General features: G+C 44.9%; 1 protein-coding gene across 20 annotated transcripts in view; it reads left to right on the top strand.

Moving 5' to 3' along the window:
* Prom1 (prominin 1) overlaps window positions 1-17,196 on the top strand; it is a 121,107-nt gene extending 103,911 nt beyond the window's left edge. For 11 of the 20 annotated variants that reach the window (XM_087187388.1, XM_021260252.2, XM_087187387.1 and 8 more), the window contains 13 exons: window positions 5-89; window positions 1,551-1,697; window positions 2,566-2,637; window positions 3,535-3,627; window positions 5,381-5,434; window positions 6,894-6,974; window positions 7,102-7,170; window positions 7,758-7,850; window positions 9,517-9,632; window positions 10,126-10,149; window positions 10,556-10,624; window positions 15,606-15,645; window positions 16,127-17,196. In XM_087187388.1, coding sequence (XP_087043514.1) covers window positions 5-89; window positions 1,551-1,697; window positions 2,566-2,637; window positions 3,535-3,627; window positions 5,381-5,434; window positions 6,894-6,974; window positions 7,102-7,170; window positions 7,758-7,850; window positions 9,517-9,632; window positions 10,126-10,149; window positions 10,556-10,624; window positions 15,606-15,621 — 919 coding nt within the window. In that variant the 3' untranslated portion in view covers window positions 15,622-15,645; window positions 16,127-17,196. Of the gene's footprint in view, window positions 1-4; window positions 90-1,550; window positions 1,698-2,565; window positions 2,638-3,534; window positions 3,628-5,380; window positions 5,435-6,893; window positions 6,975-7,101; window positions 7,171-7,757; window positions 7,851-9,516; window positions 9,637-9,869; window positions 10,150-10,555; window positions 10,625-15,605; window positions 15,646-16,126 lie in introns of those variants that run through there. The other 9 variants (XM_087187395.1, XM_087187394.1, XM_087187398.1 and 6 more) reach the window with 5 other exon arrangements.
* The last annotated feature ends 1,187 nt before the right edge of the window (window positions 17,197-18,383 follow it).

Below are 18,383 nucleotides of genomic sequence, written 5' to 3'. Positions count from 1 at the left end.
ACAGTGATTGCAAAAATGATAAAGGCATTTACACCAGCCTTAAACTAGAGAACCGTTTCAACGTCAGTGAGGAGCTCAACATTCAGAAGGTGAGACGGTAGAACCAGCCACATACTTGACATATTGCAGCACTAAATACAGTTGTTTTTCTTTTTGTTAAAATTGATGTGAAATTCTCTAAGATAAAATAAACCATCTTAAAGTGACACTTAGTATATCCACAAGGTTGTACAATCCTCACCTTGATCAAATTCTAAAATATTTTCTCACTCCCAACTTCTTGTCTATCTTGTGGCTTCAGTTTTTCTAGTAGATTACCCAAGATCCTTAAAAAAGGTCTCACTTAAACTCTGCCCGGGAAAGATTTCATTTCACTGAGTGTTGATGATTCTATAGGAAAAAGTCACACCTGCTCCCCAGGAAGGTTGGTTTTCCAAGACCAGGCCCCCTTTTCCAACAGGTCCCAGATCCGGAATTATGGCCCATATTGTCCTCATTCCTGTGTGTCATGTGGCCCCAGTTTGGGCTCTGCTGAGCTTTGCTGGCAAGAAGCAGGAAGGGTAAAGCAGACAGAATGACCTTCCTGCCTGCTTTGCCCCAATCCACACCCCAGTCTGAGTCTTAAAACTCTGAAGAAGGGCCAGTTCAAAGCACACTGGGCAGAAGGAAGCAGTAGAGTCCTTGTTGGTAGGTCTTGAGCATGATTAGCCTAGAAGGATCTAGAGAGCCCTCCTTCTTTAGGGCTCCCATAATGAGAGTAGATCCCAAGAGGTACCAAAGAAGGAGATGACCTCCAGGCCCTACAGTTTGCTGACCGAGGCATCATGGAAGTGACTACAATGCCTTGATAATTTGACAGTTCTCAAAAGTGAGGAACTTTATTTGAAATCTGCATACGAATTTTTTATTGATTATCTTCCCTAAGCACTCCTTACCTGTTTATAAATGAAATACAGTTTTGTAACTAAATCCTAACTAAAAGTCCTCTTCTTTCCCCATCACACTATGAGCCATTTCCCCTGTGCCATGCTGGGTAGTTGAGAGTGTGCCACCTGGGTCACGCTGCCTGAGCCATTGACAGGCCAGCCCCAGATCAACAAGCTTCACCATGATCTTTTCCCAAGTAACCAAACACTGTTTCCCATCTCCCATGTCTTCCTACTGCCCAGCCCTAGCCTTACTGTGCTGGTCTCATTCCTAGAATGCCAGCGTACCCGCCCCCCTTCCTTCCAGCATCTCTGGAATCCAGCTGGAAGTTCAGAAGCCACTTCCTCTCCACTGTCCCTCCAGTTCATGGGTCCCTTTGAGTTCTTTCTCCCTAGTGTCCCAGTGGAGTTCATATCCATCTCTTATGATATAGCTTTTTCCCTTTGAGGGGCAGATAGAATGAAGATTGCTTCCCATGGACATACAGAGGCAGGGAAGGAAGAAATGCCAATCAAATCTGTGCAAATGTTTATGCCTGTATAATTTTATTGTTCTTTTAAAGCATTAAGTTGGTGACATTCTTTGAGAATAATGGCTTGGTTTAAAACTTTTGTTTCATGCAGCACACTGGAAACATAATGAGTGAATTTGAAAATCTGAATGTAAATCTTGATAATATTGTTCTGCTGGATGCAGAAGGAAGAAAAAACCTTCAGGCCTTTGTGACTTCTGGAATTCAGAATATAGATTATAACACCCTGTTGGCTCAGGTATAATGCATGTGTACATGTGTGATCTTTTGGGGAAAGTACAATACCAGATGTGCATTTTTTTAATTTGTGTTTTTAATGAGAGAAGACTCACATAACATACAATCACCTTTTTTGGGGAGAGGGTCCTGGGGATCGAACTCTGGACCTTGTGCTTGTGAGGCAGGCGGCAGAACCACTGAGCTAAATCCCCGGTCGAAATCACCTATTTTTAAAGGGGATAATTTAATAGCATTTAATATATTCACAGTGTTATGCAATTGCCACTTCTATTTGGATCCAAAACATCTTCCTCACCCTAAAGGAAATGCTCTATCATTGCCAGCTGCTCTCCACTCCCCCAGATCCTCATCTTCCACCATTCTAGGTTGTATTTCTATGGATTTACCTATTCTAGATGTTCCGTGTAAATAGAATATACCGTTTGTGACCTTTTGTGTCTTGCTTCTTACACTTAGCATGTTATTGAGGTTCTTATGTGGTATAGCATGTGTCAGCACTTCATTCCTTCTATGGTTGAATATAAAAGTGGCATGTATAGAGTAGAAGAGAGAGTATTAGAGAAGAGGAAAGGGATGGGGAAGGGAAAGAAGGAAATAAAGGGTAATGGGGGATAGGTACGATCAGTCTGTTATATGCATGAAAATGCCACAGCGAAGCCCAGTAGTCTATATAACTAATATGTACCAATGAAAATATATATTAGAGAAACAGTATGTATAAATAAGAATGTTGTCACCTATGTAAAAGTTCCTGGCATTTATTTCTTTTTAATTATGGACCCATGTTCAATCGGTTGCTTACTAGATTTTGTTAAGGTCTAAAAATCTCCTATCCATAACACTATTTTTGTTTACCTCTTTTGTAGACTGATAAACCCCCTGTAAAAGTGAATCTTTTATCATTTTCGCTTGACCTAGAAGACAAAGTAAGACATTTGGTGAGTTCACATAGTCCCTTTGAATGCTGTAGGAGTTGTAGAGATCTCACGTCAATACCATGGTGAGGGAAGCAACCGAAGTTTTTACTTGGCATGAGTTTAACGTTGTTGAACAAGGCCTGTCTGATGCAGGTTAGCAGTTCTTATCGGCAACCATGGCCATGCTGCTTTAGTACATACACATGAATGCACACATGTTGCGTGCACACATGTGCCATTTTTCTTGCAGTGTAGGGAATAGAAACCGAGGGCATGGCTGGAAAAGTCCATGCGGTGCTTTGCATTGTGGGTAGTAAGTGGATAATGGTAGGCAGAAGCACCATTAGACATAGTCTCACACTTCATCACCTCCTCTACTGGGTGTTGACTACATGACCGTAACTGGTCTTCCCAAGAAGCAGCAGACCAGTAATGAGGACCCTGGACTCTGGAGGAATACCTGGGTTTAAACTCAGCCTCTTCATAACAGTAGGCGATTGAGCAAGATATTTTGCCACTCTGTGTCTTTGTTTCCCTATCTGTAAAATGGGGCGCTAGTGTCTCCCCCATAGGATTGTTATAGTTGATGTATCACACAGGAAGTGTGGGTTAAATAAACAGTTCTTGTCTGGACCCTGGTTTTCTCATCCCCCATAGTGGCTGTGGCACAGTGTAGCAGAGAAAGAAAGAACACAATCTCTGGGGCTTAGGAACGCTCCTGAGTGAGGTGTGGTGAGAGTCCCCAACTCTGTGATTTGAAGTGGGTTGTCGGCGTAGCCCCACACGGCCAGGCCCTGTGCCCTTCCACAGCCATCATCTTCCGGTTCGGTAGGCGGGCACAGGCTGATGTCATGGCAGCTCGCGTCCCGTGCGCGCAGTGTGAGAGCGTCGTCTTTATTTCCTTTCTTCTCTCTGTAGCCCCCAGGAAATGTGAAAGATGAGCTCCGAACCCACGCGCAGACTACCAGAGGGATTCAACATCAGCAAGTCCTGCGTATGGAACAGTCACTGGTAAGGGTCACCAAGCCGTGATACTTCCCTGGGACCTGGGCCAAATAGGTCGCACCTGCTTGGCTTTCATTTAGCCTCAGGACACCTGCTGACCTCACAGAGGTCCCCGCCATGGCTTCAGCCTCAGCTTTGAAGAAGGCAAATCCGAAATTGCGCCGCCCCTCCTCCTCCTTCCCCTCCCTCTCCCCATGAGTGTCCGTAGGGAGTTGCCGAGGGTCCCCGGCTCCTGCCCGCTTGCTCCAGTTTCTGCTGCTCTCACAGTCTCCTGAACCAGGCAGTTAGCAGTGCTGATGACTTTGTTCTGGCTCCGTCTCACTGTTGTCCAATTCTTTTTCTCCAAACTCTGCCTAGAAATATGTGAAGGTGAGGGTAAGTGCGTCTCTTCCCACATCCAGCACCCGTGTAGCTCTGCTCCCTGACTGTGCGGCCACTGTTTTCCTCTTCTTTCCCATTCTGGCCTTCCCGGACTTCTCACTCCTTTCTTTAAGGCCGTAAAAGCAGTTTGCAATTTGCCCAAAACAAGGTCTGTAGAGTTAAGCTGACCTCATTTCACATCCTGCTTCTGCTTTTCTGAAGTACGGTAGCTTCTCCACTTCCTCATCTAAAAATAAAATTTTAAAAATCAAGAATAAATACAGCAGGAACGATTCCTACACTGCCTTACCTGGCTCACAGAGATGAAGGACTGCTGATCTCAGAGAGACTCACAAATGGGAGGAATGACCATGCTTGTATGCAGGTCCAGGGCAGAACTGTGGGGGAATTGGGCTCCTGGGGCAGTTGCTCAGGTTTGGAGATGTACATTGTGTCCCTTCACTCCCAAATCCAATCTCTGGGTCTAGTTGTAATTTCTCTTTTTCTCCTGCTGACTTCGTAATTCACTAGGAAGTCATAAAGTCTTTCTGTTGAATTTGCTTAACGTGTATGCCAGGCTCCTCGTGATTCCCTGCTGTCCTTGCTTACACCAGTACCAAGTTAACATTTTAAGCTGGTTTTGCATTTTCCTTAAACTCTTTTTTTCAAGTGGACAGGGTTCCTTGGCCTCTTTGGAGCTAGGGCAACCTGGTCATTAAAAGGCAAGTTGTTTTGTACTTGACCTGTGGCCTAAACCAGGAGTTGGCAAACTATGGCCTTCATGAACTACACCTTGAGGGCCAAATCCAGTCTGGCGCCAGATTTGTAAATAAAGTTTTATTGTTACATGGTCATGTTCACTTACTTAACAACTGTCTGGCTGTGCTTGTTTGCAAAGGCAAAACAGAGTAGTTGGGACAGACTATGGCTCCTAAAGCCTCGTAGCTACTGAATGGCTCTGTATAGAGGAAGACGGCCACTCTTGACCTAAAGCACTCAGGTGAACCCTACCTTTTTTTAAAGGGCCTAAAGGGCCTGTAATTTAGCTCAGTGGTTCTGCTGCCTGCCTCACAAGCGCAAGGTCCCAAGTTCGATCCCTGGTACCAAAAAAAACAGTGCCTAAGTACCTTCCACTTCAATCAAATGTATATCGATACTTTGCATGTGTTATGCTCCTCCACGGAGCTTTCAATTATGTATCCTCATTTTCTTCTTCAGACAGTCTTACACTAGTGGCATGGAAGATATTTGTAATAGCTTGGCGTGTGACGCTTTTTCTAGACGGAAGCCCTTCCTGTGTAAAGTCAGATTTGATGGCTGTACGGAGGGAGGAGGACACAAGACACATGATCTTGCTGCTTCGTATAATAATTTTGAAAATACTATGTTTGTTCCCCAGAACAATTTAAAGAAAAACATCGGAACACTTCAGCGAACAAGCAGTGGATTGGAGGTCAGCATTTATTTTGTTTTTGTGCCGTGGGTTTTGTTATCTAATACTATGCACAGAATTTCAAAGACGTTGATTATTTTTTATAGGTTTTTAGAGCAAAAATAAGTCTCAGTTATCGACTCATTTTAAACCGAGTTTTCCTACCATATTCTTTCTACAAATGTTTCTATGGATGCAGACCTCTGCTTAGGTTGTTAGATACACAGGTGAAAAGGTCTGTGTTTTGATGTGCAGGATGCAGGTGTAGAAGGTACACCGGCCACTTTCACAGAGATAATGCTGTGTAACAAACTGTCGATCTCAGAACTTTCCAAGCATTCATCTTCACTCCTGGGCTGACCCCTGGCTTCCCTACATGTCTTCCCCATGGAACATGCCACCTAAGGAGCAGCTCCTGTGTGGGCCACCTCATGTCCTCTTAGTGGGTGACATGAGTTCAGGGGCTGAAAGGAAAGGCTGGGGTTTTTTTAAGCCACTGTTCAGAACCAGCAGCACTGCCACTCTGCCTGCTCTGCTGCCCAATGACGTGGCCACGCCTGTGGTCATTATTGTCAGGTTGGGGACATGCAGGTCCTGTCAAAGACCTCACCCATATCTGGCTCAAAGCAAGTGCTTGTGCTGGACCCCTGTCCTTCCCCAGCCCTCCGAGAGCTGGGCCAGGTCGTGGTGTCTGGGGTTCTCCGTATCTGTGGTTTCTAAATCTGCAGGTTCAACCAACGGCAGAATCAAAAATATTTTGAAAAAAAAACTTCATCTGCACTGAACATGTGCAGACCCTTTCTTGTCATTATCCCCTGAACAAGGCAGTATAACAGTTGGTTGTACAGCATTTATATCACATTAGGTATTATGTGGTATTTATGCACAGTGGAGTACTACTGTGCTATAAAGAGGGATAAATTTGGGTTATTTATAGAAAAATGGATGCATGTTGAAACCATAATGTTAAGTGAAATACATCAGACACACAAGCTTACATATCACATAGTTTCTTTTATATGAAAACCCCAAACTATAAATAATTGAAGAGCAAAATAAGACAAATAATAGGAAACGAGGAGATGGATCTTTTGCAGATGGGGAGGGATGAAGAGATGGAGGAGGAGGGAGGAGGAGGGAGGGGATGAAAAAAGAATTAAGATGCATTAGGTACATGTTCCAACTCCCCACGATGGGTATAATCACTATGTACTGCAGATATGTACTAATAAAAATGAAAATTTTAAAAAACCACATAATCTGGGGATGATTTAAAGTGTAGATGAAGGTGTGGGATGTGTAGGTTCTATGCAGATACTATGCCATTTGTATAAAGGATGTGAACATCTGTGTGTTCCGGTATCCAGGAGAGGCTCCTGGAATTCATCTCAAGGGACAACTGTGCTCGAATTGAGTTGCAGATTGTCTAATTAATCCCTTTGCCACTCGATACTCCTCCAGTTGTTGCTGTGTTTTCCAGGAGAAAGTGAACAAGGTCCTGGTCTCTCTGGACTCTGCTCAGAACTTCATGGCGAACAATATCTCCTCTATTATTGTTGAAGTGAGTTGTCTTTTTAAAAATAAGCATCTCCATAATCAGGCATGTGTCCGTTCCATCATTAAATATCCAGCAAATTTAAGTATGCTGTTATTTTAGTGATTTTACTCATCTTTGATTTCTTTTCTAGGAAACGAAGAAGTACGGGAAAATCATACTAGGACACTTTGAACATTATCTGCAGTGGGTCAAGGATGCTGTAAGTAGTTAATCTTTTTATGAATATAAAGGGGCCACATCTTAGAGAAGTCATGTTCTAGGGCAAAATCTGGAGGAAATAAAATTAAATTCCTGGTAATTTGCTGTGAAGTGAAAGGACTTTGAAGTATGGGGACCAAGCCCTTCAGGGCCACCCACCATGTAAATGACATACCCCTTTCAGACCCCTTTGTCCCTTCACTTTCTGTTATCATATGGTTCTTCCATTTTCTTCTCAGTTCTTCTGTCAGGTAACAGAGGGGTCAGATAAAAACTTTGAGTTAAAACACTGTGCTAGACACACGTATTATTTAATCCTTTCAGCTAACCTGTTGGGAGGGCTTTCTTGTTCCAAGTAAAAAACAAATGAACCTGGAATGCGAGGCTCAGAGAGAAGAAAGGTCTTGTTTAAAGCCTATAACATAACACACTGCAAAACTCATCCGTATAAACTAGTCGCCGGCTCTGTGACCTAGAGGAATGGAGGTCTTTTCGGGAAAGCAGCCCGAAAGGAAGTGATGTTCCTCATTCTTGTGGAGTTTTCTGAGTGACTCAGTAAAAGTTTGCCTTTGCTTCTTGTCCCCATAGGTCACTGAGAAAATGGTGTCCTGCAAGCCCATGGCCACCGCCCTGGATTCTGCCATCAGTGTCGCTCTGTGTGGCTACATTGTCCACCCTCTGGTAAGACTTCACCTTTCCAAAGGTGCATAATAAATCCGCCATCTTTGATCCCCTGACAGATCATAACACACACTATAATACATTTTCTGCTTGGATTTGATACCGTTCTAGGACCCAAACCCTGAAGTCTAGATCAGTGAGTTAGTACTTACACCTAATAGACTAGAGAAGTAAAGTCCTAGTTGCAGATTTTCATTCTTTACTAAGTCACATTACAGAAGTCAGAACAGAATTCCTGTTAGGAATCATCAGAAAGGATCAGTCATTGGTGTGCCCATGGCTAATATTCCAGGATTCCAAGTGGAACTCTGCACAAACCCAGAGCTACACCGAACTGACTTTTTGATTTCGAAGGCCTCTACGATGTGACCACCGGGATGATAAGTTTCAGTTCATCAGGGTGATTCATCCCTCTACGTTCTCCGGCTCCCCACGAGCTCGACCCCTCACCAGCTCTGCTTAGTGTTTCCGTGGCTTCCCACTGGATCAGGATGAAGATCCGTCCCCTGCCTGTCACGGCCCCCCTTTCTCCCTGTGTGCCACACATCCTCGTTTTCTTTCATTTCTTCAAATGCACCCCAGCTTCTCCCCGCCAGGCCTCCTGCACAGCCCCGTTTTCTGCCTGGACTCAGAATGGCCCGGGCACTTTCCTCTCCTGTCTCCCTCCCCTCCACCCTGGGCCCCCAGCTAACTTCCCAGGTCATACTCTAAATGCCAGCTCCGCTTCTCCGTTTTCTAAACTCTGACTTTGAAAATGACTGAAATTTTCTGCGATTCCTCACCTGAAGGGGGCCGTTTTGAGCTGGTGAGATTATGTGAACAGCGTCAGGACCATTCTTGATACATTGACACACTCGAGTAATGTTTGCCGCTCTTGCTTGTTCAGTTTCGAGGTCTCAGCTCAAAGCAACTGTTTTTCCAGGAAGGATGTTCTGATCCTCCAAACTGCAGGGCTCCCTTCCCACATTCCACAGGAGGCTCTGCTTTGCTGGTAGCCTTGTTGTTGCTGTTGAATTACGTGTGTGAGTCTACGATCTGTCCTCTGCACACGCACTAGATCTGAGCCCCTCGAGGACAGGCCGTGTCTCCTGCCACGTCCCTCATGGGCAGCCTGTCCGGCAGGGTGCATCCCTCAGCAATCTTCAGAATAGGTTAAATTAAACATGGAGTGCGTGGTGAGACCCTGGTATGTGCCACGCACTGCTTCTGTCTCCTTCAAGTTGAAGGGACCCCACTGTCCCAATTGCAGAACCAGGCCAGAAGGATCACGCACCTTCTCACAGGGACTTGAACTTGGACCTGCCAGACTGCCAGACTCTTGGTTAGACAGTCGGGGAAGCAAAGAGGGGCTCTGTAGCGAGTGCATGGTCCAAAGCTATTTCGGAGGGTCCCAGACTGAATCTTATCTTCACCAGTGGCTGCTTCTGTTCCTCTTCTGGAAAATAAATAACAGGAGCCACTCAAGGTTTCCAGAAGAATAACTGGATTATAATACAGTGTAGTATTTCACACAATGACTGGTATGTGTTAGGTTCACAAGTGAGTTTAAAGAACAAAATAAAAACTCAGGTAAAAAAAATTGCAAAAAAAAATGTTTCCTCGACTGTTATTTTGCATTTCCTATCTTCATAAGCATTTAATTTTCCTGATTATTTTTTTCTCCCAGAATTTGTTTTGGTTTGGTATAGGACAAGCTACTATGCTATTACTTCCGGCTATAATCTTTGCTGTGAAGTTGGCCAAGTACTATCGCCGAATGGACTCGGAGGATGTGTATGACGAGTGAGTAGCTGAGTTTCCTCTCTGGGAGTTGGGACCATTTTCGAAGTAGTGCTGCTGTCCAAAAGCTGAGCTCCGATGAGCCTGAACTTGACCTTGTCCTTAAATGCTGGGTCATTCCTGTCCCAGTGGGTTGTTTGTTCCTTTGTTTGTTTGGATTTTATGCTGATTTTCTTAGGCTTGTCCTGTTTTCTTTCTCTTGCTTAATCTTTAACCAGCTTTCTTTTTTCTCGTTCACAGTTCTCCTCTCTCGGGGACTTGGCATTTTACTTTATGATAACTGTTGTTGCTCCTTTTCCTTTGGGCTCTCTAATGCACCCTGTGCTTGTGTGTGGTGACCTGTGTGTCTCATTGTCACTTCACTCATCTCTCAACAGGTTTTTCTCTAGAACTTGCACTGTCAGACGTCCTGGAATAAAAATGGGGGGGGGGTAGCTGTTGAGCTTGAAGATCAACCAGACAATAAGTAATTCTCTCCCCTTTTTGTATTTTATAGTGTTGAAACTCTACCCATGAAAAAGTAAGCCGTTTTTTTTTTAACTATGCATAGATGGGTTGAGGGAGGCTCTTATAATTATATAACAAATTTTTAAATGAAATCAATAACATCCTAATCGATTAAAAATGATAGACATATCCAAGTAAAACTTGTGACACCTCTTAAATTGAGGACCAGCACATAGAAGGTACTTAAGAAACACTAAATGAATGAATGTTTTATATGTTAACTTTATTAATCTATAAAGTAGTCATTTCCATCTTCAGTTTTTAAAGGGCGCGAAATACATATATACCCTTAGACCTTTGCAGATTTAACACACTGTCACATGCTTTTCATGACCATGACATTGTCTTTGTATTCTCTGTTGTAAACATTTCATCATAGAGATAACATGCTGTTTTTGGTGTATTTATTTTTGTTACAGTATGGAAAATGGTAATAATGGTTATCATAAAGATCATTTATATGGTGTTCACAATCCCGTTATGACAAGGTAACGCAAAGCCCAGAAGTGCATGCCTGTCCTGTGACCACTCTGCTTATTCCCTGTAGATCAGACCCTGAGCCTTCTGCATGCTGCTGACCCCTTCACTTCCCCCTGCCTGCAGGACCCTCTCTCAGTGGCTGTCCCCAGTCACCCCTACATAGCATTCCACGATGCCACAAGTTTGCATTTTCAACGGATTTCTTAGCAGCGGAATTGTGCAGCAACGAAAGCTTGGTTTCATCTTAAAATGCTATGTATGGCTCATCTAAATCATTACGGATTAAACGCATGCACACTTTTGATTTAGCATTTCTCTGCATTGAACACACTAAGTGTTAATAGCTCTCCAGGCCTACCCTTCTTTCCCTCCCCCCTTCTTCCTTTCCTCCCTTCCTTCCAGTAAATTGACTATGATTGACCAGAAAAAGAGTACCAACCTTTCCTCCAAGCTCTTTATGAATTTATATTCTCTGGAATTAAGGAGCTTCCTGTGGTACTGGATATTTACCAGGTAACTCTGAGCATTACTGGCCAGGTGTCTTCTTCCTGGGCTTCAGTGAAACTGGAGACATGCATGTCACCCGGGGACCTTCTACTGAGACGAGGTGGGAACAAAATGCACAGGGCCCAGCAGGGAGCCATCCTCTTCAGTGGGCCTGGTTCTCCCCTTATCCACACAACTGGCCCCACACCATCTGCATGGGACGCATCTTGTTAAAAGGTCACCATCAAGGGCCGGGGATTTAGCTCAGTGGTTTCGCCTCCCGCTGCACAAGCGCAAAGACCTGAGTTCGATCCCCGGTACAAAAAAAAAAAGGTCACCTTTGGGATCCACAGGTATTTATAGAGGCTCTCAGTCTGGGTGGGGGCATCCTTAGGCAGGGTTGCCTAGTAACAGCTGGTGTGATACCTTTGTCAAGTTGCAAGAAAAACAGAACCAGAAAGGTTTTTTTTTTTTTTTTTTTTTTGGTACTAGGGATCGAACTCGGGACCTTGTGCTTGTGCGGCAGGCAGTGGAACTGCTGAGCTACATCCCCGGCCCCCAGAAAGGTTTTAACGTTTGTCTTTTCAGAAGAATAAAAGGTTTTTTCTAACTTACAACTTGAGCATTATAAAAACTTCAGAACTTTTTCAATTTGCCCTTTAGGAAAAGGAATATTGTCTTTGAGTCTTTGGGCTTCAGTAACAAAATAGGATAAACTAGGAGGCTGATAAATGACAGAAATGTCTTTCTCACGGTTCTGGAGGCGGGGAAGTGGAGTCATTGTGCTGTCAGGTTCAGTGTCTGGTGAGGGTCATCTTTCTCATAGACAGCACCTGCTCGCTGTGTCCTCTCACGGTGGCCTCTCCTAATCAGCTCCCCAAGGCCCCCACCTCCTAATGCCATCATCTTGGTGATAAGGATCTCAGCTTACGAATTTGAGAGGGATATAAATGTTCAGACCATGCCAGAAATGGCGACAATCAAGAACGGGGACGAGGATGTTCTGAAATGGCTAAAGGACCCTGTGTCATCTCACTTGCTTCTTATAGTACGCTAGACACAGTTGCTAAAGTGCTATGTTGTGAGATTGAACCAAGACGAGTGTCCCCTGCAGGGAGAGTGGACAGCTCCGTGGGCTGCATCATGTACTGACCTGCCTTTTCATGGGTGGCACAGTTGCAGGATGACTTAGATTTATGGACTGAAATTTTCAAGATCAAGAAGGCGCTTAACTACCTATGTGGTCGCCAAATCAGTTCTCCTAGGACTTGGTTGAATCGGTTTCTGGTGCTTGCTTGCCTTTATGTAAGGTTTCGGATTCATGATAATGAGGATGCCCTTGTCTTTTTGTTACCTTGATGTTTCTGATGGAATCCAAGGGTGACTCCTAAGAGAAATGCACCTGTCTAGCCTGCTAGCCAAGCCAGCCCCATTGAGCTCTGTTCATTACACTGCCGGGGTTCTAGATGTTAGCAGAGACCCCTGGTGGGACCTTCTGTACAGATGAGCCAGACTGATGCTGCCTCCACTCATTCTGCTACTGCAATTTTTTCCAGCAGGCGGAGACTTTTTTATCTGGGGAAGGGCTGAACAGCTCCTTTCTGCACGTTGCCCTGGCCTCGTAGATAGTGAGGATCACACAACTTTTGCATTCTTTCTCCCTCTAGCGGTCATGTAAACTTTTGGCAGAGAGACCCATTCGTCTGTCTCTGGCCTGAGATCAGAGAGAAAGGTGCTTCTTGCTGGACCACAAAGTGTGTGAGTCCCACTGCTCTGGGCACTGAAGACACGGTGCTGTCCTACATGATTCCACCAGCCCTCTCAGCCCTACACAGCCACCTCCCTTTTACACAAAGGCTCAGGACATGAAGGCCATGCCGCATCCCACAGCCAGCCAGCCCCAACTAGCTCTGAGCTGTCCTTTGTCCTTTCTCCCAAAGCTGAGAGTATAGAAAAGCTCTCACCACCAAGTTGCGTGACCCCAGCGAAGAGTGATCATTTCCCCATTCTTCACAGTGATGGCCACCAAGTTGGATAAGAGGCAAATGATGCCTCAAAGCCCAGTTTCCCTGGAAAGAAGATTAATTGATTTGTACATGAAGTTTCCTTTTGTAATGTTAACAAACCATGTTGACAGAAGTGCCATGGGGGTCCAACCAGATAGGTCCATACACCTTTGCCTTCTCGTTACTTGTGCTGCCCAGTGTGTCCCTCGTCTGAAGTGCTGCGGGCACCTTGGTAAAAGGGAGTACTGAGAACCCTGAAACATTACTGGAAACCTCTGCAGTAGGCACCAGTCTCCTGTTCAGTGTATGATGCAAGACTGAGAAAAACACCTAAAAGACAGAACTAAGGCAGAAAGTGGGGAGCCAAGAAGGCCAATGCTGCTTAATTAGCAAAGGTGCTGGTGCGTCCAAGCCACTCATTTTTATTAGTAATAAATTGGGGTAAAGGCGAGCTATATGCAAGAGCAGGACTACGTGCAAGGACGTGCAGTCAGTCCTGCAGTTTCTGTGGGAACTAACGGAGGCAAGGCTTGTAAAAGAAAAAGACAAAGCATTCTCAGATTAGGAACAGAATAGACAAAATATATGGTTGTAATTAGAGCATTGTCCTAGTTAAGGAAGTTTTAGTGTGGGAACAGAATTTAGGTGTGAGTTACTCTGACCTCGGCACCTAGGCTTTGGCCGGACTCACTTCTATAAACAAGCCAGTTATGAGGTTAACTCTTTACAGCCTGTGTTGCTTACAGCCTGCTGTGGGCATAATTAGCATTGCAGTATCCCGCAGGGAGGGGTCCACACAGTGGTCTTCCTACAGCAGGAAGGAACAGCTGGATCCCGGGAACAGCAAGGGAGTGACAGGTTCCCCTCCCTGCGCATGCGCTGGTCACAAAGGTTTAGTAGAAAGTGCTGGGAGACCCTGACCCTACATCGTGCTCCAGGCCTTGGGTAGGGGGTGGGGGTTTTCTTCTTGTATTAGGCAAAGTGCATTAGTGACTTAACGGGTGCTGTCTCCTGGCCATTTCCTGTGTGAGTCAGGTTGCCCAAAGTGCATGCTGATGAAGACCTGGAGAGTGAATCCAAGCTAACTCGACAAGGACCACCAGTAGTGTATGATGTCTGCTCTGGGAGAAACGTCCCAGCTGTCGTACCTCGGCTTCCTGTAGTGTTTTGTGGTGTTGGTTGGACAGGAAACTAGAGTGCAGAGCTCGGGTCCTCATGGCCTGAAGAAGCAGGTCCTCAAACTGCCCCGTTTGAAGGGCTCCTGGTCTCCATCATATCAGAATTTTGAGGAATTGGTCTCAGTTGCCTGGATTGATTTGTGTTGCTTGTTTCCTAGCTCTCAGTTCTCCGAAGCACCCCCATTTTCCAGAAGGAAGTGGGGTAGACCATCTGGAGGCCCCCAGAGAGGTACAGCTGGGCCAGAAAAGACCCAGGGGTACGGTTGGTGTGCAGTTGGTGTCCCCAGTGTCCCACACCTTGGAATGCAAATAGAGATGTTCTTTAGAGGTGATAGAACATTGTCCTAGTTAAGAAAGTTTTGGTGTGGGAATGGGATTTGGGTGTCAGTTACTCTGACCGCAGTACGTAGGCATCAGCCGGACTCACTTCTGTGTCTTCACAGCGTGTAGCCCGGGCCCAGCGCTGTGAGCTGGAGCAGGACACTGAGCCACTCTGCCTGCACCCTGTACCCCGAGCCCCCAAGTCCCCTCAGGAAAGAGTTTGTTTCTTACTGGAAGCATAAGGAAGAGAGTGAGAGGAGCTTCACAGGCCTCATGTGTGATTTTTTTCCCACTATGAAATATCCTTTTGGACGATCGCCTGCCCTGCAGGAGCTTTGATGTCCTGGGTGCCCACTCCCGCCCTCAGTCTCCCACCACTGCACCTGGGCAGGGCACCTGCTGCAGGGGCAGCCTGAGGTTCAGGGGCCGAAATCCACTCCACGTCATGGTCAGGGGCTGTGCCAAAGCCGAGACTGCAGACCTTCCCAACGGAGTTCCCCCACCCGCCTAAACCTTAGAGGACCTCAGGGCTCCCGCTGATGGTTACCAGAGAGCCACTCTGAGAACGCACACAGTCTGACCTCACACTGTGGACTCATAATTGCCAAGGTCCCTGCAGAACTTCGTTTGCTCTGCCCTCTGGTCTAGCCGCAGACTTGAGGGAGCTGCCCGTGGCCCATTCTCTATTGGCTGTGGTGGTCTGGTTTCTGGGAGTCTAGGTCTTAGACACATTCTCAGTGGCTTTTTCCACGCCTAGCCTTACATTGTGACTATACACAGTTCCACTTGTCACAGTTTGTGTCTCTCCATCCTCCTTATCCTCTTTATAATGGCAATGCAGACGGAAGCTGCAAGAACCAGTTTTACTGACAAGCTTTTTTCCTGATAAATGGGCAGAAGTGGGATGTGTGCTCATCTGCTGCCTTTAGTCATCTGCCTGCTGACACTACCCACAGCCCGACTGGAAGTTCATGTTTCTGTATGTTTTTGTTTTCTAGTGCATTACGATATTGACAGCTGATGTGGAAATGGCTTGAGGTAAGTGTCATGCTTTCATATAAAACCATTTATAGGATTATAGCCTTTAGTGTTAGAACATTGAAACATAGCTAATCCTGATAAGTGGAAAATCTAGGTTTAACATACAGGTTATACAGTATGATTGTCCATTTATATATAATACAATGACTATATGACTGTTACACATATATATGTATATATTGTAAAAAATAAGACTTTAAATTTATAGTAAAATAAGCTCTACTTATTTATGTACCTTAAATATTACGGGCTTAAAAGTTTTTTAGACATTTTTATACTTCTATGATTGTTTTGTTTTAAAAAAGCCATTTCAGAAACTAAAATCATAATGCGAGGATACAAATAAAGCGACCCAGGGTGGTTTCCTCTTGAATACATCTGTCTCTTCTGTAGCACTCGAGCTTCTAGCAGGAACCATTTCAGGGTTAGGCCTTCCTGGTTCCTTTAATAATTCAGAGCCGTTTGATACTCATTTCAGCCTCAAGACACCCAAAGTGGAAAGGATCACAGACTTTTGATGGTTTCCGAGCCTGCAAGAACTTTGCAGATCCAGGAGGAACTTTGATGGCGACACCGTGACTCAGGCAGCCCCTGGGGTGCAGCGTCATTGGTCTCTGGGTGGTACTTTGTTAGGATGAACATGGTCACATTTACAGTCCACGTGTCCCCACTATTTAAGCATAATTCTCCCCTACCCTGTTTGTTTTTGTTTTGTACTTTTTTACAGTGAATTTCTGTATAGACACTACAGTATATAGGTGTTTATTCCCACCAAACACGTTTCTGTATCTAGCAGCTATTCAGATGAGTTAGCTGAGTTCCTGACTTACTTCCACATGTGGAGTGCGCTAAACACATATCAGTTTACAGAAAAAAATGTATTTTTTGTATAGAAAATTGTATATATCTTTTACCCAGGAAGAGTTTTTAAACAAATGAGTACAGTAGTCTTAAATGAGCTTGCTATCAGCTCAGTGTTGACTTATTGATGCTGTTGGAAATAATCCATGTTCACTAAAAGTGTGAAACCTACAGCATATCCTTCCACTCGGATTTTCACCGACTTTGTCAATGGTTTGTCATGATGTTTAGAAATAGAATGCAGAAGCGATCGCAGAGAAATCTGCTTGACTTCTGCACTGGCAAATTCAAAATGAGAGAGAGACAGGGAGGGAGTATCTTGAGAGAAAGATGATGCTCGTCAGAAGGTGGAGTCATCTTTATAGATGCTGATTACATTTTAATGGAGTTTTTCATTCATAAGGATAGGTATCAGTTGGAGTGTCATTTGATTGCAAGGTGGGGCCTAAAATGAAATGGAATAAGATCCTGTCATGATTCTTAGATTTTGTATCCAACATGAATGAAGCCTCTGAGTTTGGTCCTGTGAAAGCACAGAGTCAATATGTATTTATTTTGGGTTATTCAGCTGGGATTTGTTACTTTCAAAGTGAACAGCAATGAAAAGCTGGTCAAACCAAAGTGAGCTGCTTTTCATGTTCAGATCACAGTCCAGATCCATCCCAATAAAGAGGAGCTTGGAAAACATGTGCTGTGTGTCACGTCCTTGAGCAGACCAAAGACTGTCAAGTTGGAGGTGATGAAATACGGGCTTGTGGCACATCTTTATTCCCCTCCTCTGCTCCCAGGACAGTGCTGACAGGAAGTCAGCACACACTTCCTGTTTGTCAAAGAGTGCTGTCTTTTAAGCCCTCAGCTTTTCAGCTCTAAAGTCACCATTTCTTAGGTAACTGTCCAAGTTGCATTAGCTGCATTACACACCCTCAAATACCACCACAGGCAAACCCTGTCTGATAATGCTCCTAAGCATATAAAATGCAAAAATTACTTTTGGTAAAATTACGTATGAGAGGCTTGCAATTTGGACAAATTACACCATATAGTGTATAATTCTTTAGGGAGAAATCATCTCCTAACATTTTTCTAAAACCTAATTTTCGTATCCTACATTAAAAAAAAATCCTAATCATTTAAGCCAGCTGAGCTTAATACATCATAGCTTATGTCCAGCAATCTTTGTTCCAGTGTCTCCCGCTGTCAAACATGCAAGCAGTGGGGAGTGATCGTAAAGGTCTCGTCTTTTCTCTGCCCCATAGAGCACTCTCTCTTGTTAGTGCAGCCCATTTTTTTTCTCTCCCTCTCTCCTTTGCAAATAATTTCCTTGAAAGAATTCTCAGCACATCTCCAGCCTCTACTTTCTCACCTCCAGTGGTTCTTCAGCTGCTTCATCTGGCTTCCAACCTTCCACTCCTCTGAAGGTGACAGGACTTTGTTCACCACAGCCTCTGCACATCAGTCCTTTGCAGGCCCCCAGAGAGGTCCCCTCCTATGCTGTCACCCTTCCTATGCTCATCTTCTCTCCTGTCCACCTCCCACTTTCTCCTTGGGCGATTCTGTCACACTGATGGCTTCACCTGCCTGCTATGGGTCTGATGCTTTTCTCTAGTCATGGTGGAGCTCTAGCAGTCCACTGCCCCTTGCCCATCTCCACCAGATGTGCCTTAATCCGGGGATCACTTTCTTCCCTGTGAAGGGGTGGACAGTTCATGTGTCAGACTTTCTGGGCTACAGCTGTGTGTCTAGCTTCCTTGTAGCTTAGAAGAAGCCAGTATGCAATATGTAAGTCACTGGACCTGGCTTAGTTCCAGAAGATGTTACAAGAACGGGCCACAAGGGCCACAGTTTACTGACCCTGCCTTAAACTACCATCCTTT

Source organism: Heterocephalus glaber, unplaced genomic scaffold (genome assembly GCF_053883595.1).
Source record: "Heterocephalus glaber isolate CG9 unplaced genomic scaffold, H.glaber_assembly_v1.0 deba00001509, whole genome shotgun sequence".
NCBI classification, from domain to species: domain Eukaryota; kingdom Metazoa; phylum Chordata; class Mammalia; order Rodentia; family Bathyergidae; genus Heterocephalus; species Heterocephalus glaber.
Note: the sequence above shows the minus strand (reverse complement) of the source record. Positions and strands in the feature narration are given on the sequence as shown.